This window comes from Callithrix jacchus, chromosome 4 (assembly GCF_049354715.1).
Source record: "Callithrix jacchus isolate 240 chromosome 4, calJac240_pri, whole genome shotgun sequence".
Taxonomy (NCBI): Eukaryota; Metazoa; Chordata; class Mammalia; order Primates; family Cebidae; genus Callithrix; species Callithrix jacchus.
The window spans coordinates 34,632,399-34,652,627 of record NC_133505.1 but is presented as its reverse complement, the minus strand read 5'-3'; the positions used below and the strand labels follow the sequence as shown (position 1 = coordinate 34,652,627).

Genomic DNA, 20,229 nt, shown 5'->3' with positions numbered 1-20,229 from the left:
TCGTGAGCTGCTTCCATCTGCTAGGAGGGTGGTGCACTCCAACACAGGGACAGAAGCCCCTGTGCTCAGGACTCCTCCAGACCTCTTTATCTGGCTGTTCATCTTCCATAGTCAAATGATGGCCAATTAGGGGCAGCTCAGGATTGCAGTTCCCAGTGAAAGCGCAGAGGGTGAGTGGACGTCACATTTCCAGACGGATTTTTATTGCCCACAGAGACTAGGAAGATCCCCAGGCAGAGGAGCCCCATGGGTCACCAGCTCGGCTGGTTTGGCCAGCACAGCTGTTTTGCCGGTGCCATGGCACGGCGGTTCTCCGTACAAAATACATGGGTCCAGCCGACGTTTTAGCTGGCGATTAGAGCTCTGGGAAGGCAGAGTCACCCATTCATCTGATGAAAAAGGGGACTGAAACAGGGAGCCAGGCTGGGAGATTCCCGGGCAAAACAGTGCCACAAATCTCATTGCGGCTGTTTCAGCTGGTCCAGTGAGTCACTGCAGGGGAAATCACACAGATCCTGGTGCCTCTTCAACAAGTGACTGGAACACCTGGGAGACAGTCTACCATTCAACTAAAAGAAAAAGGCTCTGAGGCAGGGAGCCAGGTGATCAGGCTTGGCTGGTCCCACCCCCACAAAAAAACAGCAATCAGAAACACTCTGGATTGAGAGTTTCACAGCAAGCACAGCTGAATCCGAGACCTTCCAGCTCTGTGGGGGAGGGGCGTCCACCATTACTGAGGTAGTCCACCACTACGGGTGTAGTTTGCCATTGACGAGGCAGCCAACCATTGCCAAGCATTTCTAACTACACCAGTATAAACAGGACTGCAGGGAAGTTCACATGGCAGCTGGGTGGAGCCCACAGCAGCTCAACAAAGCCTCTGCAGGCAAACAGTGACTAGGCTGCCTCCTCGATGGGCAGTTAAGCCCCGAAAAAAAAGGCAGCAGCACAACAGAAACTCATAAATAAAACCCTAACTCCCCAGAACAGAGTACCTGGGAAAAAAAGGGTTTTATGAGTTCTGCTGCAGCAGACTTAAACTGCAGCTCTGGATGAACAGCAGAGCTTACAGCTCAGCACTTGAGCTCCTATAAAGGACAGACTGTCTCCTTAAGCAGCTCCCTGACAACCGTATATCCAAAGAGTCACCTCATAAAGGAGAGCTCAGACTGACATCAGGCAGGTATCCTTCTGTGGCAACGATAACAGAAGAAGAAACTGGCAGCAACTCTTACTGTTCTGCAGCCACTGCAGGTGATCCCCAGGCAAGCAGTGCCTGGAGTGGACTTCAGCAGTCCTACAGCAGAGGGGCCAGACTGTTAGAAGGAACAGTAAGAAACAGAAAGAAATAACTTCATCATCAACAAACTGGACATCCACTCAGAGACCCAATCTGAAAGTCAACATCTACAAAGACAAAAGGTGGATAAATCCACAAAGATGGGAAGAAACCAGCGCAAAAAAGGAGGAAAACACCTGAAACCAGAACGCCTCTCCTCCTACAAGGGATCACAACTCCTCACCAGCAAGGGAACAAGGCTGGATGGAGAATGAGTATGATGTATTGACAGAATCAGGCTTCAGAAGGTGGGTAATAAGAAACGTCTTTGAGCTAAAAGAAAATGTTCTAACCCAATGCAAAGAAACTAAGAACCTTGAAGAAATATTTGACAAAATGCTATTGAGAATAAGCAACTTAGAGAGGAATATAAGTGAATTGATGGAGCTGAAACACAACATGAGAACTTCGCAAAGCATACACAATTTTCAACAGCTGAATTGACCAAGCAGAAGAAAGGATATCAGAGGTCAAAGATCAACTCAATGAAATAAAACAAGAAGGCAAGAGTAGAGAAAAAAGGGTGAAAAGAAATGAACAAAGTCTCCAAGAAATATGGGACTATGTGAAAAGACCTAATCTATGTTTTATAGGTGTACCTGAATGTGACAAAGAGAATGAATCCAAGCTGGAAAATATTCTCCAGGATATTATCCAGGAAAACTTCCCCAACCTGGCAAGGCAGACCAATATTCAAGTCCAGGAAATACAGAGAACACCACAAAGACATTCCTCAAGAAGAGCAACCCCAAGGCACATAATCGTCAGATTCACCAGGGTTGAAATGAAGGAGAAAATGCTAAGGGTAGCCAGAGAGAAAGATTGGGTTACCCACAAAGGGAAGCCCATCAGACTCACAGCAGATCTCTCAGCAGAAACCCTACAAGCCAGAAGACAGTGGGGGCCAATATTCAACATCCTTAAAGAAAAGAACTTTCAACCCAGAATTTCATACAGACAAACTAAGCTTCATAACTGGAGGAAAAATAAAATCCTTTGGGAACAAGCAAGTACTCAGAGGTTTCATCACCACCAGGCCTGCTTTACAAGAGCTCCTGAAAGAGGCACTAAACATAGAAAGGAACAACCAGTACCAGCCACTCCAAAAACATACCAAATGGTAAAGAGCATCAACACAAGGAAGAAACTGCATCAACTAATGGGCAAAACAGCCAGCTAGCATAAAAATGGCAGGATCAAATTCACACATAACAATATTAACCCTAAATGTAAATGGGCTAAATGCCCCAATCAAAAGACAGACGGGCAACCTGGATAAAAAGCCAAAACCCATCTGTGTGCTGTATCCAGGAAACCCATCTCACATGCAAGGATACACAAAGGCTCAAAATAAAGGGATGGAGGAAGATTTAATGAGCAAATGGAGAGCGAAAGAAAAAAAAGCAGGAGTTGCAATGCTCATCTCCAATAAAATAGACTTTAAACCAACAAAGATTAAAAGAGATGAAGAAGGGTATTGCATAATGGTAAAAGAATCAATGCAACAGGAAGAGCTAATGGTCCTAAATATATACACACCCAATAGAAGAGCACCCAGATAATAAAGCAAGTTCTTAATGACCTAACGAGAGACTCGGGCTCCCACACAATAATAGTGGGAGTCTTTAACACTCCACTGTCTGTATTAGACAGTTTGACAAAACATAAAATTAACAAAGATATCCAAGATTTGATCTCAGATCTGGACCAAGCAAACCTAATACAAAACTCTCCACCCCCAGTCCACAGAATACACATTCTTCTCAGCACCACATCACACCTACTCTAAAATTGACCACATAATTGGAAGTAAATCACTCCTCAGCAAATGCAAAAGAATGGAAATCTTAACAGTCTCTCAGACCACAATGGAATCAAGTTAGAACTTAGGATTCAGAAACTAACTCAGAACCACACAACTTCTTGAAAACTGAACAACTGACTCTTGAATGTTGACTAGATAAACAATGAAATGAAGGCAGGAACAAAGATGTTCTTCGAAACCAACGAGAATGAATACACAAAGCACCAGAATCTCTGGGACACATTTAAAGCAGTGTCTAGAGGAAAATTTATAACAGTAAATGCCCACATGAGAAGCAAGGAAAGATCTAAAATTGCCACCCTATCATCAAAATTGAAAGAGCTAGAGGGGCAAGATAAAAAAAATTAAAGGTTAGCAGAAGACAAGAAATAACTGAGATCAGAGCAGACCTAAAGGAGATAGAGACACAAAAAAATCCTTCAAAAAATCAATAAATCCAGGAGCTGGATGTTTGAAAAGATCAACAGAATACACAGACCACTAGCCAGATTAATAAAAAAGAAAAGAGAGAGGAATCAAATAGATGCAATAAAAAAGATGAAGGGGATATTGCCAGCGATTCCACAGAAATACAAACTATCAGAGATCACTACAAACAACTCTATGCACATAAACCAGTAAACCTGGAAGAAACAGAAAAATTCCTGGACACTTGCACCCTCCCAAGCCTAGACCAGAAAGAAGTCAAAACGCTAAATAGACCAATAACAAGGGCTGAAGTTGAGGTAGTAATTCATAGCCTATAAATCATAAAAAGCCCAGGCCCAGATGGGTTCACAGCTGAATTCTACCTGACATACAAAGAGGAGTGCTGCTGATTTCCATTTTGTTACTGTTGGTTTGTTTTTGTTTTTGATACACAGTTTCACTTTGTCACACAGGCTGGAGTGCAGTGGTGTGACCATGGCTCACTGAAAAGTCTGCCTCTTGGGTTCAAGCAATTTCCACTCCTCAACCTCCCAAGTAGCTGAGACTACATGTGTGTGCCACAAGGCCTAGCAAATTTTTTATTTTTTTTAGTAGAGACGAGGTTTTGCCATGTTGGTTAATCTGGTGTTGAACTCCTGACCTCAAGTCATCCACCAGGCTTGGCCTTCCATAGTGCTGGGATTACAAGAATGAGCCAGGGCACCTGTCCCATTTTGTTGTTTTCTATGTATATATTTTTATAGATAATTTTATTGTACAAGTTGCATTCATATGTTATGGGTTATTTTGAATGTTACTTTTTGAATGCATTATTATTTAAGTAGTTTTCCATGTTGTTGGCCAGGCACAGTGGCTCATGCTTATAATCCCAGCACTTTGAGAGACCGAGGTGGATGGATCACCTGAAATTGAGACCAGTCTGGCCAACATGGTCAAACCCCATCTCTGCTAAAAATACAAAAAGCTCGTCAGGAGTCATGGCACTTGCCTGTAGTCACAACTACTTACGAGGCTTAGCCAGAAGAATCACTTGAACCCAGTGAGCCGAGATCACTATCATTGAACTCCAGCCTGGATGACAGAGTTAGACTCCATCTAAAAAAACCTTAAAACATTTAAAAAGTTGACACAGCTTTATAAGCTGTATTCCATCTCAAATAAGGAGATGATGTAACCAGAGTTCTTTTAGATTCATCTGCTTTCATCTTGTCTTTTTGTAGGTAATATTTTGACAAGCATGCTTGTACATAAAGATTTTCCTGTGGTTGGGATTTTAAAAATTCATAAATTGCTGAGGCCAGGTGCAGTGCCTCAAGCCTGTAGTCTCAACAATGGGAGGCCAAGGAGGGTGGATTGCCTGAGCCCAGAAGTTTAAGACCAGCCTGGGCAACACAGCAAAGCCCTGTCTCTACAAAAATTACCAAAAATATGGCTGAACATGGTGGCATGAGCCTGTAGTCTTAGACACCCAGGTGGTTGAGGTGGGAAGATTGCTTGAGCCTGGGAGGTTGAGACTATGGTGAGCTGTGATTATGCCACTGCCCTCCAGACCAGGCTACAGAGCAAGACCTTGTCTCCAAAAATAAATAAATAAATAGATAGATAGATAAATAAATAAATTCATACACTACTCAAGTGACAAATATTAAACCAGGACTGCTTTAAACATTTAAAAGCCTCACTATACTGTCATACTGTGATTCTACTGACATATTTATTCATTTTACAAATACTTACTGAGCTCTGACTATTTACTGATTATGATGGTAGGAAACAGTGGTAAGGAAACAGACCAGATCCCTTTCTCAAAGAACATATATTTCAGTGATACTGACTGTAGTGGTTAATTTCAGTGTTCAATTGAGTGGATTAAGAGATGCCTACATAGCTGGTACAGCATTGTTTCCAGGTGTGCCTGTGAGGTGTTTCTGGAAGGGATTGGCATGTGAATGGGTGGACTGAGTGGGGAAGATCCTCCCTCACTGTGGGCAGTTACAATCCAATCACCTAGAGGCCCAGATAGAACAAAAAGGCAGACAGGAGTCAAATTTTCTCTCTTTCTCTCTCTTTCAAATTGGGACACCTTTCTTTTCTTGCTCTTGGACATCCGAACTCCAGGTTCTATGGTCTATGGACTCTGAGTCTTGCACCAGTCAACCCTTTACCCTCCCACCCCTCCTCTGGCCCCTCAGGCCTTTGGCCTTGGACTGAGTCACGCTACTGGTTTTCTTGATTCTCCAGCTTGCAGGCAGCCTCTCGTGGAACATAAGTGACTTTGTGATTCTCAAAGTGTGGTCCCCTGAGCTGCCTTCATAAAGTCCAGGAGAGAACCCTGTTTTCACAATAATACAGAGATACCATCTGCCTGTTTCATTATGCTGACTTTTTCATTAATGCTGCAAATGGCAAAATAGGTAACACACCCAGCACCTTAGCAGAATCAAGGCAGTGGCACCTGACTGCACCCTCACTTAAGTTTTCCTTTCACTAAATTTTGATCCTTGAGAACATACCTTTTTAATATTCTCCGTGAGAAAATGGGAAGTACACGCAAAACACTTATTGCACTCATTGCACAATGGTAATCTTGAGGAAGGCACTGGTGTGACTGAGTTATGAGTTGGACCAGCAGATCTTCTCATTCACTCACTGAAGGACATTTGCAATATTTCCAGTTTGGAACTATAATGAATAAAGCTGCTATGAATATTTGTGTACAGGTTTCACTGTGAACATAAAGTTTTCGCTTGTTTGGGATAAGCACCCAGAAGGGCAATTGCTGATCATATGGTAATTTCACGTTCAGTTGTGTAGAAAACTGCCATGCTCATTTCCAGAGTGGCTGTACCATTTTACATTCTCACCAGAAATATATGAGTGATCCAGTTCCTTTGCAACCTTGCCAGCATCTTATGTTACCTTTATTTTGTATTTCAGCCATTCTTACAGGTGTATAGTGAGATCTCATTGTGATTTTAGTCTGTATTTCCTTAATAACTAATGATGTTGAGCATGTTGTCTTCAGCTTCTTAGCCTTGTGTTTATCCTCATCAGCGAAACATCTGTTCATGTCTTGCTCATTGCCTCTTTTGTAGTTGGAGTTTATTTTTTCTGTTGAGTTTTTAAAGTTCTTCATATATTCTGAACACAAGTCTTTACAGAATATCTTCTCTCATTCTGCATCTTGTCTTTTTATGTTCTTCATAGGTCTCTCACTGAGCAACAGTTTTTAATTTTGATAAGATTCTATTACATTTTTCTTTTATGGATCCTACTTTTCGTATTATGTCTAAGAACTCTTTGTCCAGTTCTAATTCTGATGATTTTTTTATTAAGAGGTTTGTAATTTAAATTTTTAATTATTTTATTATTTATTTTCAAAAAAACATCTCACCCAGGCTGGCCTTGGACTCCTGGGCTCAAAGGATACTCCCCCACACCCCGACATCTCAGCCTCAGAAGTAGCTGAGACTACAGGCCTGTCACGCCATGCCTGGCTCAATGTTTGTCATTTTAAACATATGTTTTACATTGGAGACTGTGATCTATTTTGAGTTATTCTTTGTATAGGTTTGAGATTGAGGCTGGGTTGTTTTTAATTTTTGCACTGTGGTTGTCTCGTTGCTTTAGCCCCATTTGTTGGGAAAGCTCTCCTTCCTCTATTGAGTTTTTTTGTGCTTTTGTAAAAGTCAGTTGAGCATATTTGTGTGTTTTGCTCATTTTTAGTTGAGATGTTCATCTTTTTCTATCGAATTTTAAAACTTGTCACATATTCTGGATACAAGTTCTTCACCACAAATGTAATTTGTGGTAAGTTGTGAAACATTTTCTTCCAGTCTGTGGCTTATCTTCTAATTTTCTTAATGGTGTCTTTTGGAGCACTCGAGTTTCAAGTTTTAACTAGGCCCAATTTATCTGTTTTCATTTGTAGATCCTGCTTGTGATATGTTATTTAAGAATCTTTTGCCTAACTACCCAAAGTAAGAAAAAAATTATCCTATATTTTCTTATAGAAATTTCAATTTTAACTCATAGTTTAGCTCTTTAATTTGAGCTGATTCTCTATATGGTATGAGATGTCTAAATCTATCTCTTTTTGTTTCTGTATTCTTTTGTCCACCTGATCAGAGCTAACTACAGCTTCAACTCTTGGGCTCAAGTGATGTTCCTGCCTCAGCCTCCTAAAGCACTGGGATGCCAGGCACAAACCACTGAACACTGCCGTCTCTTTTACATTAAGTTGTCCGGTTGTGCCTAAACCATTTGTGGAAAAGACTGTTCTTTTCCCATTGCATTACTTAGGCAACTTTGTTGGAAGTCAACTGAAAAAAATGTAAGAATGTCTTTCTAGATTCTCACTGCTGTTCGTTGACCTTTATGTCTCTCAGTTGTACACTATCTGGATTATTATAGTTTTATATTATGTTTCAATTTTTTCAAATTTGTGTTGGTTCTTCTGCATCTTTTGCACTTTCATAAGCATTTTAGAATTATTTTGTCAGTCCCTAGAAAATGTCTGCTGGGATTTTGATAGACATTGTGTTGAGAGACATTCTGATAGACAGATCGATTTGGGGAGAATTGCCATCTTAACAATAGTATTGAGCTTTCCAACCCACGTCTCTCCATTTATTTAGGCCATTCATTTATCTCAGTAATGTTTGTGTTTTTCAGTGTACAAACACTGCCCTCTTCCTAAATTTATTCATATTTCATGAGTTTTGTAAATATTGTAAAAAGAAATTTTAGATTTTCATGGCAGTTCTAGAGAAATAGAATTGATTTTTGTGTATTGGTTTTGTATCCTATGGGCTGGCTCTTCTGCACTCTTTTCATAGTGCTAGCAGGCTTTTATCTGCATGTGAATTCTACAGACAGAATCATGTCATCTGTGAATGGAGTTTTTTTTTTCCTTTTTGATCTGAATGACTTTAATATTTAATTTTCATTTTTTCCTTATTGTATCAGCTAGGATCACTAGTACAATGTTAAATAGAAGTGATGAGAGAGGACATCGTTGCTTTGTTCCCCATCTTAGGGGAAAGCATTCTATCTTTCATCATTTTACATGATTTTAGCTGTGGGTTTTTCACAGATGCCCTTTATCAGAGTGAGGAAGATCCCTCCATTCCTATTTTGTTAAAAGTTGTAAACCTGAGCGGTGTTAAGATTTTTGTCAACTGTTTCTTCTGCAGCTAGTGAAATAATTATGTGGCTCCGGTCCTTTATTCTATTAATATGATGCATTACATTAATTGATTTCCAAACGTTAAGCCAATCTTGCATTCCTGGGATGAATCCCATTGGTCATGGAGTATAATCCTTTTTATATGGTTTCTTATGTTTGCCAATGTTTGTTAAGGATGTTTGCATTTATGTTCATTGGTGATACTGGTCTGTGGGCTATTCTTTTCTTGTGAGTCTTTGTCTGACTTTGATATTAGGGTAGGCCAGTTCCACAAATGATCTGGAAGACTTCCTTCCTCTCCTGTTGTCTGAGACTGCTTTTGAATGATTGCCTTATTTAAATATTTGATAGAATTTAACAGTGAAAATATCTGGGCTTGGGCATTTCTTTGTGAGAAGGTTTTGAAATTACTGATTTAGTGTAGAGTTTTATTCAGATTTTCTATTTATTCTGGAGTGGCTGTTGGCAATTGGTATCTTTTATGAATTTATCCATTTTACCTAAGTGGCCTAACTTATTGGCATAAAGTTGCTCAACGTATTTACTAATGCTTTTTAGTGTCTAAAGGATCATTAGTAATATTCTCTGTTTTGTTCACAATTTTGGTAATTTATGTCTCATTTCTCATAATGCCTGTTTTGACTTCGGAAGTGAATAAAACTGTTTTTCATTTTATTTGGATATTCTTTACAGATTTTCCGGCACTACTGACTTTGCAGTAAAATTTAATCAGAAAGGAACTCAAATTTGTGGCCCCTTCTCTAGGAAGGTGTGGTGGGAGATGGTATCTGTGGCCGTGGTGGTCTCAGGGTGCAGATGGTGGGCAGAGGCAGCCTCAGGTTGAAGGGTCTCAAGAAATGCCCTAGTCCACACGGAAAAGAAGATCCATTGTCAGCTGCCAGGGTGGTGGCCTAGGTGGAATCCCTGCTAGGAACCGGATAGGAAGGCCATACAGCTTCACTACACAGCAGCCCTGGGGTGCAGCTGAGTTTCCCGGGGCGAATGGACAGGTAGGATTGGGGTGGCCCAAGTGTAGGTCAGGGGGTCAGGCGAAACTGGACCTCCTCCAGCTTGGGGCTCCCTAGGAGGTCAGGTGCAGAACCTATAGCAGTCTGGGGTTTGATGCTGGGCCTGCGAACCCCGGGGCTTCCTGATGGGCTTTCCAATTAGGAGCTGCCTGCTTAGGGCTGGGAAGGGAAGAACCCTAAGCAGTACATTGAGGGAGTAAATGTTTTGTTTCTTGGAAAGAGTTGCTGATGTTGGTGAAGTCACAGGAGGAGACTGGTGAGGGTTGGGAAAAGCAGGGTGGGAGAATCAATATGGACATTGTCTTTTCTTCTCTTCTTTCTTTCTTTTTTTTCCCTGAGCGAAGTCATGGCTTGAAATCTGGAGAGCACGAGGAGGAAGTATCCCTAAGAGATACAAAGATTTCCCACCCAAACCTGATTTTTCTTTCCCCGCCCCACCCGGGTCCTCCCAGCCAGCCTCCAGGAGCCTCAGGCCCAGTGCCACCATCAGGTGGCGCCAACAGGACATGCAGGCACTTCGCAGTTGTGATTGTTTTCGTCAGCTCGCGGGTCCCTGACAACGGGGGAGCCTGGACGCTGCAGCCAGGTGACCTGGATTCAAACTGCGGCCCTGATCTCACTGGCGCTTTCCCTCCTGGTGCCTCAGTTTCTTCAACTGTGAAATAGTGAGGACATTCCTGCACTTACCTCCAGGGTGGGTTTCTCAACAGCAGCCCTATTAAGAGTTTGGGCCAGAGAATCCCTTGTGGAGGGCGCTGTCCTGGGCATTGTGGGAGGTATGCGAGAAGCACACCACTGACCCCCTCCTGCCAATCCCCAAGTGACAACCGGAAATGCCCCATGCTTTATCGGGTCTCCTTTGGATCTGGGAGCTGCGCTTAGGCATTTTCCCACCTGAAACTTGAGCTCATCTCTGCTTTGGTCCAAATAAGGCCTCTCTTTTTTTAAAAATGTTTTTCTTTAAATATTGTATCTATCTTTTAAACAATCAATTTTCTTCCTTTATCTTTGCGTTCAGTGAATCCTTCCAGACACTTTCTTACTATATTTTGAAAGGTATCCATTCTGATTCTAGTAATTAGCATATCTAACTTGCATGATAACTGCTACTACCCCAGTGGAGCTCTGATTCCTTGAGTACAGGGAATGGAGTGCGTGTTCCTGACTCTGCTCTGGATGACGTAATTCAATTTATTTTACTTTACTTGTCTATGATGTTGCTCTTCACTTGTAAAATACGAATGTGGATGTGGCTTGAGTCACTGGGTGGTTTTATTTCTTTATTCACCTAATATTTGTCGTGTACCTATGCAAGGCAGATACATGGCATGATATCATTTCATGGATCAAACCACAACAAATAGGAAACTATATTAAGGAAGTTATAGCCAGGTGTGGTGGCGTGTGCCTATAGTCCTAGCTACTTGGGTGGCTGAGGCAGAATTGCTTGAGCCCAGGAGTTTGAGGTTGCAGTCAGCTCAGCTATGATCACCATTGCATTTCAGCCTGGGCAACTGAGCAAGATCCTGTCTCTGAAAAAAAGAAAACAGATGTCATAAGGTGTTTACATGTACTCTATGTCTCAGGAGACTCATGTCCTGTAATTTTTCTAAATGGTGGCTCTATGCGTTTTTTTTACAAATGTTTGTCTGGCATTTCTTTTCTATCCTTTTACTTTCAACTTTTCTGTATCTTCTACCAATAGTATGTCTTTTTGAAATAGTCTATTGTTGTTTATTTATTTATTTTTGCCCCTCTGCATTCTTTGCCTTGTAATTGGGGTGGTTGAGTCCATTATGTTTAATGTGGTTGTCACCTGGGTTGGGTTTAAGTCCACCTTGTCATTTGCTGTTTGTAGCAGTACATCTTTTTTGGTCCATTATTTTTCTTTTTTTGCCTTTTTCAGATTAATCAAAATCTTTTCATTATTTTACCCTGCTTAAGAAATGTTCTAATTACCCACTGTCTTATCATTCCCTTAATCATCCAAGAAAGAACAATATTAATCTGTAACTTATTGTAACCAATTGGAAACCATAACTTCCCTTTCATATACCTGTGCAGATAGCCCAGGAGAGAATTGGTGCTCTGGATCTGAGACACAGTGGGTGGAAGCAGGAGAGTGATTGAATGGTGAAGCTGTAGCTGCAGAGGCATCTGGGCCCCTCACCTGCACTCCTCATAGATGTTTCCTCCACTGAATGCCTGCAATGCCCTCTCCTCCATATGCTCCTGCCAGAGTCTCCTCATCTCCACTGACAGGAGCTCCTCCCATCTACACTCACAGTCTAAAACTATGGCCGTCCTTGATTCTTCTTTCTCAGATCACAGATATAATTTATTAGCAAATGCTATGATGCAGCCACAATCCCATCACTTCTCATTATTTCCACTGCTGACACCCAGGTCAAGGTAACTGACATCTCTATCCTGAAATGCTACATACCTTTCCCACTGTTTTCTCTACTGCCTTGCTTGTCATTCTGTTCTCAGTAGAGCAGCCAGAGAGAAGCTTTTAAAGAATAAGTCCTACCATGTCCCACTTTTCAAAACTGTCCTCTAACTCTCCATCACACTCAGAGCAAAAGAGAAAACCCTGCCCACACTCTCCAGGCCTGTCTGCTGTGGCCACACCTCAGAACTCATCTCAGTTACTCTGTCCAGCCCTTCTGGCCTCTTCCCACTTCCCAGAACACAGACACCTTCCTGCTCTAGTGCATTTGCATGGGAGCCTCCCTGCCTGGAAAGAACTTTCGTAGAAATCCTCATAGATATCCCTCATGTCCTTCAAATCTTTCATCAAGACCTAGAAGCAGCTTCTCTGCTCCTTCATGCAACTCTGCCTGGCTCAGCACACTTTCCCCACCATGTCCATGAGGGTGACCCAGAAGTACTACAAGGTATTCCATTCTGGCCCCAGGCCTTCAGCAGCTGCTCCTACATGAGTGGGCCTGGTGCCCACATCAGCTCCTCAAGCTTCTCCAAAGTGGGCAGCAGTGGCAGCAGCTTTGGGGGTGGCTTGGGCACAGCAAGGGTCTGGGTGGAGGCTGTGGCAGGGCTTGTGGAATGGGGGCATCATAGCCATCATGTTAAACAAGACCCTGCTGAGCGCCCTTAAGCTAGAGGTGAATCCCAACACCCAGGCCGTGTGCACACAGGAGAAGGAGCAGATCAAGAACCTCAACAACAAATTTGTCTCCTTCATCAACAGGGTTCATGTTGTTCCTGGAGCGGTAGAACAAGATGATGGAGACCAAGTGGAGACTCCTAAATCAGCAGAAGATGGCTCAGAGGAACATGGACCACATGATTGAGAGCCACATCACCCTTCAGCAGCAGCTGGACATTCTGGGCCAGGAAAAGCTAAAGCTGGAGGTGGAGTTTGGCAACACACGGGGCTGGTGGAAGACTTCAAGAACAAATATGAGGATGAGATCAATAATCATACAAAGATGGAGAATGAATTTCTCCTCCTAAAGAAGGATGTGGATGAAGCTGACATGAACCAGGTAGAGCTGGAGTCTCACCTGGAAGGGCTGACTGATGAGACCAACTTCCTCTGGCAGCTGTGTGAACAGGATATCCGGGAGCTGCAATCCCCAATCTGACACATCTGTGATGCTGTCCATGGACAATATCCGCTCCCAGGACTTGAATAGCATCATCACTGAGGTCAAGGCCCAGTAAGAGGAGATTGCCAACCACAGCCAGGCTGAGGCTGAGAGCATCAGATCAAGTAGGAGGAGCGGCAAGCTCTGGCTGGGAAGCATGGGATGACCTTTGTCACATGAAGACAGAGATCTCAGAGATGACCTGGAACCTCAGATGGCTTCAGGCTGAGATGGAGGGCCTCAAAAGCCAGTGGGCCCCTGCAGGCCATCATCATGGATGCCAAGAAGCATGAGGAGCTGGCCATTAATGAAGCCAAACTGTCCGTGCTGGAGGCCGCCCAACAGTGGGCAAAGCAGGACATGGCGTGGCAGCTGTGCCAGTACCAGGAGCTGAGGAACATAAGCAGGCCATGCACATCGAGATCGCCACCTACAGGAAGCTGCTGCAGGGCAAGGAGAGCTGGCTGGAATCTGGGATATGGAAGGTGAGTATCCATAGGAGCACCACCAGTGGCTACTCAGTTGAGCTGAGCTTGGCCTACAGGGACCTCACAAGTCCTGGCCTCAGCTACAGCCTGGGCTCCAGCTTTGGCTCTGGTGGGGGCTCCAGCTTCTTCAGCTGCACCAGCACGTCCAGGGCTGTGGTTATGAGGAAAATTAAGACCATTAAAACCCATGGTAGGAAGCTGCTGTCCAAGTCCTCGAATGTGCTGTCCAAGTAAACTGCCACAACAGCCCCTCTCAGTCTACCCCTTCCTGTGACTACCCCAGAGCCTGTGGGGGAGGCCACTGTGCAGGGGAGCATCGGGAACAGGAGACCCACCTGAGGCTCAGCCCTCGCCCTCAGCCCACCTGTGGGGAGTTCACTGCCTGGGGTACCCCCACTTGCACATGCCTTCAGCTACAAAATAACTGTGTGTGTGTCTGTGTGTCTGTGTGTGTGTGTGCTTCCAAAATAAAGCCACAATTAGGTCTGCCAACTGTGAAAAAAAAATCTTTCTTTGAAGGTCACATTTGAAAGGAGGCCCACACTGACCACATAGTACAACAGCCACCTCCCTGTCCCCACAGCCCACACTCTGGATCATGCCCCACAGCACTTGCCACCTTCTAACACCAGCATTGTCCTTCCTTACTCTGCTCATAGTGTATCTTACGTCTGCCTCTTCTCTCTAGAACATATGCACCACAAGGCCAGAAATTTCTGTTTTTACTTTAAAGATGTTTTCCAAATCCAAAAACAGTCATTTACTTAGCAGACAACAAATGTCAGTTCAATGAATGATCACCATAGAGCACCTCCCTATTCTAAAGGCAATATCTTTATTAATGCAGCCTCAGGCCAAATGCTGTTTTGTGGCAGCTACAGCACAACATCCTCTCACATCGACATCAGAGCCACCAGCGGTTTTGTCACCAGTGCTGCTTGTGTGTCCCCCCTCCCCTTATCCCTCCTCCCACACCAACCCTCCTGCACACGGCAGCACACAATCATACGTCTCTCTTCAGGAAAGATAATCCTAGGATTGTAAGTCCAATTTCCAACTGCATATAAATTTAAATTAGACTCTGTTTTACAAATCCATAGGTTTGGATTGGAGTTGGCACTAGGATCACTACAACTCAGGGCAGGAACAAGAGTAGGAGAGAGAGCAGAAGGAGTTCCAACAGAAAGTTACCTACAATGAGAAACTATGGGAGCCCTCCTCTCTGTAAATTTCAGAATCTGGTTTCTGTAAGAATGCTGGTGAAAAGATGGAAAATACAATCCAGAAAGAGCTCTGGAAAGAGGGCAAGCACTGGACAGGTCTGAAAACTCAGTCTCTTGATACCACAAGGACTTCTGTGTGCAGGGACTGCCCTAAATGACATCTGAGTCCCTGTGATCACAAGTCCTGGTGGGACAAGGTTCTACTGAAGGACCAAGGCCATTGGAGCAGCAAAGATGACCCAGGTGAGCAGTGACCACATAAAGCCCACAGTGGCCTGAGCTCCCACTGGCCACAGCCCCATCTACTCTCCTCCCCTGCAACAGAGAAGTAGAAGAAACACATAGACTCTGGAAGGCTCTCAGGTCTTCCATTTATTTTGTCTCTTAAATTTTAGTAATCTCCTCCTTTAATTAACTCATCAACCTCCCATAGCAAGAATTTGAAGAAGTAAATTCATACTCAGATTCTAATTTTAATAGGGAAGCAGGAAATTGCAGCTTAGTACACCATGAAGTTCAGACAGAGATAAAGACTTCCACGTCCCATGTCTCTGGAACAGGAAGCATAATTGGGTAGAAACAACATGGGGCAGTGCGGGGAAAAGGGTCATGGAGGACATGGGGGTGGACTGGTCCCCCACTTTCTCACGTTAAACTAACAGGGATGAAGACACATTTGGACACCTTTGCAGAAAGAGAATTCAGGGTACTCGAAGTCACAAAAGGGAGGCATGAACAAATCTTGCTTCTCAGTCCCACACAAGGCGGCTATCTCACACTATAGAGAAAATATTCATAAACAAATTAATATTAGTCACAGTGAGAGGTGACACTTTGAACCGCCCATCGCATACTCAGGGCATCCAAGTCAAAGAAACCCCATAGCAAACCCGCATTCCCTCTGTTCCCCACAATACCCCACTTACATCGGGGCCCCTGCCCCCAAGTGTCACCTTTATAAGTTATGAGAGACACACTAAAGCCCTGGGCAGTGTCAATGACTGGGGTAGAACACAAACAGGACCTGGTCAGAGCCCACAGGAGATGCGGCTAGAGGAGGAACTGTGGGCTGGGACAGCTTCTCCTTGGGCTCAACCACAGTATCCCAATGATCTCAGGGTTCAGCCCCCTTTATACTTACTTGCAGCCTGAGAGTATCTCTCTCTGTTTCCATCTGTGGGAAGAAAATGTCCTGTGAGAGGCCAGAAAGGAGGGCTATAAGGTCCTAGAGCAACCCCCTAGTCTTTGATCCCAGAGAAGTTCTCAGAAATGTATAACTGCAGATCCAGGGCAGTATCAGAAAATAAGAAGGAAGCAGGTGTGGGTCCTGGACCAACTGTCCTCCTAAGGTCTGTCCTCAGCAGGGACCTTCCCCTGTGGTTTGTGACTGTTGGCAATAAGGTCCCCACCACCACAGTCTTCAAAGGGAAGAATCTGTTGTTCGTTTTGCTTTACAAACGAGTAAGTGTTGTCACACGGGTACCCAGCTGGGTAGGCCCATGTGTGTGGATGGTGCTTCCCAGTAAGGAGACAGAGCACACTTCTACCTGGGGCTCAAAATCCCCACTAGGACAAGAAAACTCAGACCCCACTCCTCACCCCTTCCCAGCCAGATCTTCTTCCTCCACATCACAGCTCCAGTGACCACAGCTCCAAGGACAACCAGGCCAGCAACGATGCCCACGATGAGGACGGTGGGCTGGGAAGATGGCTCTGGGAAAGGAAGGGAAGGTGAGGGGCCCTGATCCCCAGGCCTCAGCCCTGACCCTGCTGAAGGGCTCCAGAAGGGCTCTTGCTTCTCTTGAGAAAAGACATGACCTCTCATCCTCCCCTTTATCCCATCTCACTCCTTACCCCATTTCAGGGTAAGGGGCTCTGGCAGCCCCTCGTGCCGCACATGGCAGGTGTATCGCTGCTCCTCCCCAGAAAGCACCACCACAGCTGCCCACTTCTGGAAGGTTCCATCCCCTGCAGGCCTGGTCTCCACAAGCTCTGTGTCCTGGGTCTGATCCTCTCCATCCCTCTGCCAGGTCAGCATGATCTCCACAGGGTAGAAGCCCAAGGCCCAGCATCTCAGGGTGGCCTCATGGTCAGAGATGGGGTGATGGGCAACGTGTGCCTTTGGAGGATCTGAGAAGAGTCAGAAAATTCAGACCCTTTGCCCTCCTCATGGGACACCAAGCAGTGCTCATGTGACCATCCTGAGAATAGACAGGACACCTCGGATAATCTCTTATTCCTTGCAAAGTTCGAGTCTCTGATGGGGCATAGGGACTTCTGGCCCTGACCTAAGTGGAGGCCGAGGGACTTAGAAGAGCTGGAATCAGAGCACCACACACATTGTGTGTGAGGCAGAGAAGAAGGCCTGAGAGCAAAAGTCACGGAGCCCAAGGTTGTTGCAGGGGTCAAAGGGGACCGCTGATCAGTGTTCCAGGGACTGTCTTTCCTTCCATTCCCTCAAAGACTTCATCCCTTAATTGTCCCAGCAAGCAAAGCGGATACTCAGAGTCAATCTCTGGTACAGGATCCGGAAACCAGGAGGATTCTTCCCACTCAGGACTAGAGGGAGGGTGATATTCTAGCATTGGTCCCATTTTCCTCCCCTACTTGTGCGAGGCCAGCCCGGGAGATCTACAGGAGATGGTGAAGGCGCCCCGTGGCCCCTGGTACCCGTGCGTGGCAACGTCTCCTTCCCGTTCTCCAGGTATCTATGGAGCCACTCCATGCATCCGCCCTTCAGGTAGGTGCTGAACTCCTCTGCATATTTCTCTGCCTCCCACTTGCGCTGGGTGATCTGAGCTGCTGTGTCCGCCGCGGTCCAGGAGCGCAGGTCCTCGTTCAGGGAGATATAGTCCTTGCCGTCGTAGGCGTGCTGGTGATACCCTCGAAGAAAGCGTCCATCGGGTCCCACATCGCAGCCATTCATTCCCTGGAGCGTGTGAGACCCTGGCCCCGCCCCCGCGGTCAGCCCCGCCCACCGAGTCCTACCCACTCCCCGACCAACCCGCGGGGATTTTGGCCTAAACTGAAAATGAAACCAGGTAAAGGCGCCTGGAGTTCTCTCGGGTGGAGGATCTGGGCAAGTCCTGCAGTCTCAGGGCGGATCTCAGACTGGAGACTCAGGGAGACCCAGGCCCTCCGTGGGAGATGGGGAGGGGTCGTGACCTGTTCCCCCAGCCTGAGTCCCTCACCGGTCTCGCTCTGGTTGTAGTAGCGGAGCAGGATCCGCAGGTTTACTCGGTCAGTTTGTGCGCTCTCCTTGACCTCCCGGTCCCAATACTCCGGCCTCTCCTGCTCCACCCACGGCGCCCGCGGCTCCATCATCGGACTCTGGGCGTCGCTGTCAAACCGCATGAACTGCGTGTCGTCCACGTAGCCCACTGCGATGTACCTGTATCTGGACTCCCCGCGGCCAGGCCGGGACACGGCGGTGCTCAAATACCTCAAGGAGTGGGAGCCTGGGGGCGAGGAGGGGCTGAGACCCTCCCGACCCTCCTCCCAGCCTGGCTCCCTGGGTCCTGCGCTCCTACCGGGCGGCCTCTCGGTCCTCCCCGCAGAGGTCGTTTCCCTCCCGACCCCGCACTCACCCGCACGGGTCTCGGTCAGGGCCAGGGCCCCAGAAAGCAGCAGGAGGAGGGTTCGTGGTGCCATAACCGCATCCTCGGTATTTGGGGAGAATCTGAGTCCCCGTGGGTGCGTGGGGACTTTAGAATCGGGACCACGGCGACGCTGATTGGCTTCTCTAGAAACCCGACACCCAATGGGAGTAGGAACTGGGTACACGTCGTGAGTATCCGCGTCTTGAGTATCCGAAAGAAGGACTCGACACTAGTTGGGAAGGAAAAAGGCTGTGGAGATGGGGAATCCCCAAACGCTGAGCCTCCCCACCCTAGACCTGAGCCATTGAGAGCCACGCCTGGAGCGATGGGACTTCACCGGAACCTCTTCCTGCTGTGCAGGATGTGTCTCAGGGGCTCCCTGAGCCTTCGCCCCAAGGCTGAGAAACCAGGGAGAAAGCCTTCGCATGGAAGCCAATCTCTCTCCCTTCACTTTTCATCACGGAATCCCTGTCTCTGGACTGAACTTTCTGCCTCCCTCTATAGCTGGACTTCCCTGGACTCTTTTGGAAGAAAACTCACTACAGGAAGCTTGGCGCCAGAGATTGAGCTTGGACTGGAAATGGAGGTGTAGAGACAGTTTTCTTCTTCTTCTTTAAATGTGGCAAAGTTGTGCCTGAGCGCATGAGACAGAGTAGAGAACAGTTTCCTTTTTATTAGCTGCAATGAACAGTAGAATCTTGGTAAGCTTTGAATGATACGGAATCTTATGTGTAAAAATTGTTACTTTGGTCCCTTGGTACATAAACTTGTCTAAATAAATTACAACTGATGACTCACAGAGCTCCTAAGTTTTGCTTTCCCAGACTGTGTATCTGTGACTCTTGCTGTAGTTTAAAATTACCTTCATTCCATAGCCCTGAGTTTCTGTGTGAGTCCAGGACATCTCAGTACAGAGTAGCTCACTGTGTTACCGTATGTTGCAACCAGGAGCCAGTACAGACTTCATTCACCTCACAGTCGCAAGTGTTCAATGCAGTCACAATGCCCCTCACCAGTGCTCAGGCACTGCCTGTTTTTAGGAAGGGTCCACATCTAAGTGTTGTGCATATTTTATTGGAACACTTATTGTTTTTAATACCTGAAACAAAAGCATAAAAAACAGTTTTGAAGCAGTCCCACATAGGGTGTTAAAGGCCAAATGCAAGGAACACCCTGTTAAGCTCTGTAGATTGATGTATTAAAAATCTATAAAACAATGTTTAAACCTAAGAATTCTGTTGCTTTTGAATTATTTCCCTCTGCTCCTTTTACTCGCCTCCTACTCCTGCAGCCCTTCCCTCCATCCCTCTCATCCCTCTTATCCCTAAGGCCTTCCTCTCCCTTTAGTCCCCACCACCCGTCACTCCTGAATTGTGGCTCTAGCACTGTCCTATTACCTGCTACGTGACTGTTCTCTCCACAGTGGTCCTGCTACTGTGAGTCAGAGTGTGTCATTTCTTCACCTAAAACACTACAATGACTCCACCTCGATCTTGTGA

The 20,229-nt window shown here is 45.6% G+C and overlaps 1 protein-coding gene and 1 non-coding gene across 6 annotated transcripts in view; one reads left to right on the top strand and one right to left on the bottom strand.

The window, feature by feature from the left end:
* The window catches only part of LOC103792335 (large ribosomal subunit protein uL4), a 521,713-nt gene that overhangs the window by 152,771 nt on the left and 348,713 nt on the right, over positions 1–20,229 (top strand). The gene's annotated exons all lie outside the window — the stretch shown is intronic.
* Positions 6,496–18,812, bottom strand: LOC100398361 (patr class I histocompatibility antigen, CH28 alpha chain). 5 transcript variants are annotated; one of them, XM_054254812.2, is made up of 7 exons: positions 18,719–18,812; positions 18,323–18,589; positions 17,802–18,077; positions 16,986–17,261; positions 16,731–16,844; positions 16,273–16,305; positions 6,496–14,059 (listed from the first exon to the last, which is right to left on the bottom strand). In XM_054254812.2, the coding sequence occupies exons 1-7, from the start codon at positions 18,780–18,782 to the stop codon at positions 13,989–13,991; spliced, it is 1,101 nt and encodes a 366-aa protein (XP_054110787.1). In that variant the 5' UTR covers positions 18,783–18,812; the 3' UTR covers positions 6,496–13,988. The 5 variants fall into 5 exon arrangements, with proteins under 5 accessions (XP_054110787.1, XP_054110785.1, XP_054110786.1 ...); XM_054254810.2 differs by having other exon boundaries at positions 17,802–18,014; XM_054254811.2 differs by having other exon boundaries at positions 18,323–18,471.

Coding starts and splice junctions, on each gene's coding strand:
- LOC100398361 (XM_054254809.2), bottom strand. CDS start 18,782: ATGGCACCACGAACCCTCCTCCTGCTGCTTTCTGGGGCCCTGGCCCTG. Junction 18,078..18,322: donor CTACAACCAGAGCGAGACCG/GTGAGGGACTCA, acceptor GGGCGGGGCCAG/GGTCTCACACGCTCCAGGGA. Junction 14,060..16,272: donor GAGATACTCTCAGGCTGCAA/GTAAGTATAAAG, acceptor TCATAACCACAG/CCCTGGACGTGCTGGTGCAG.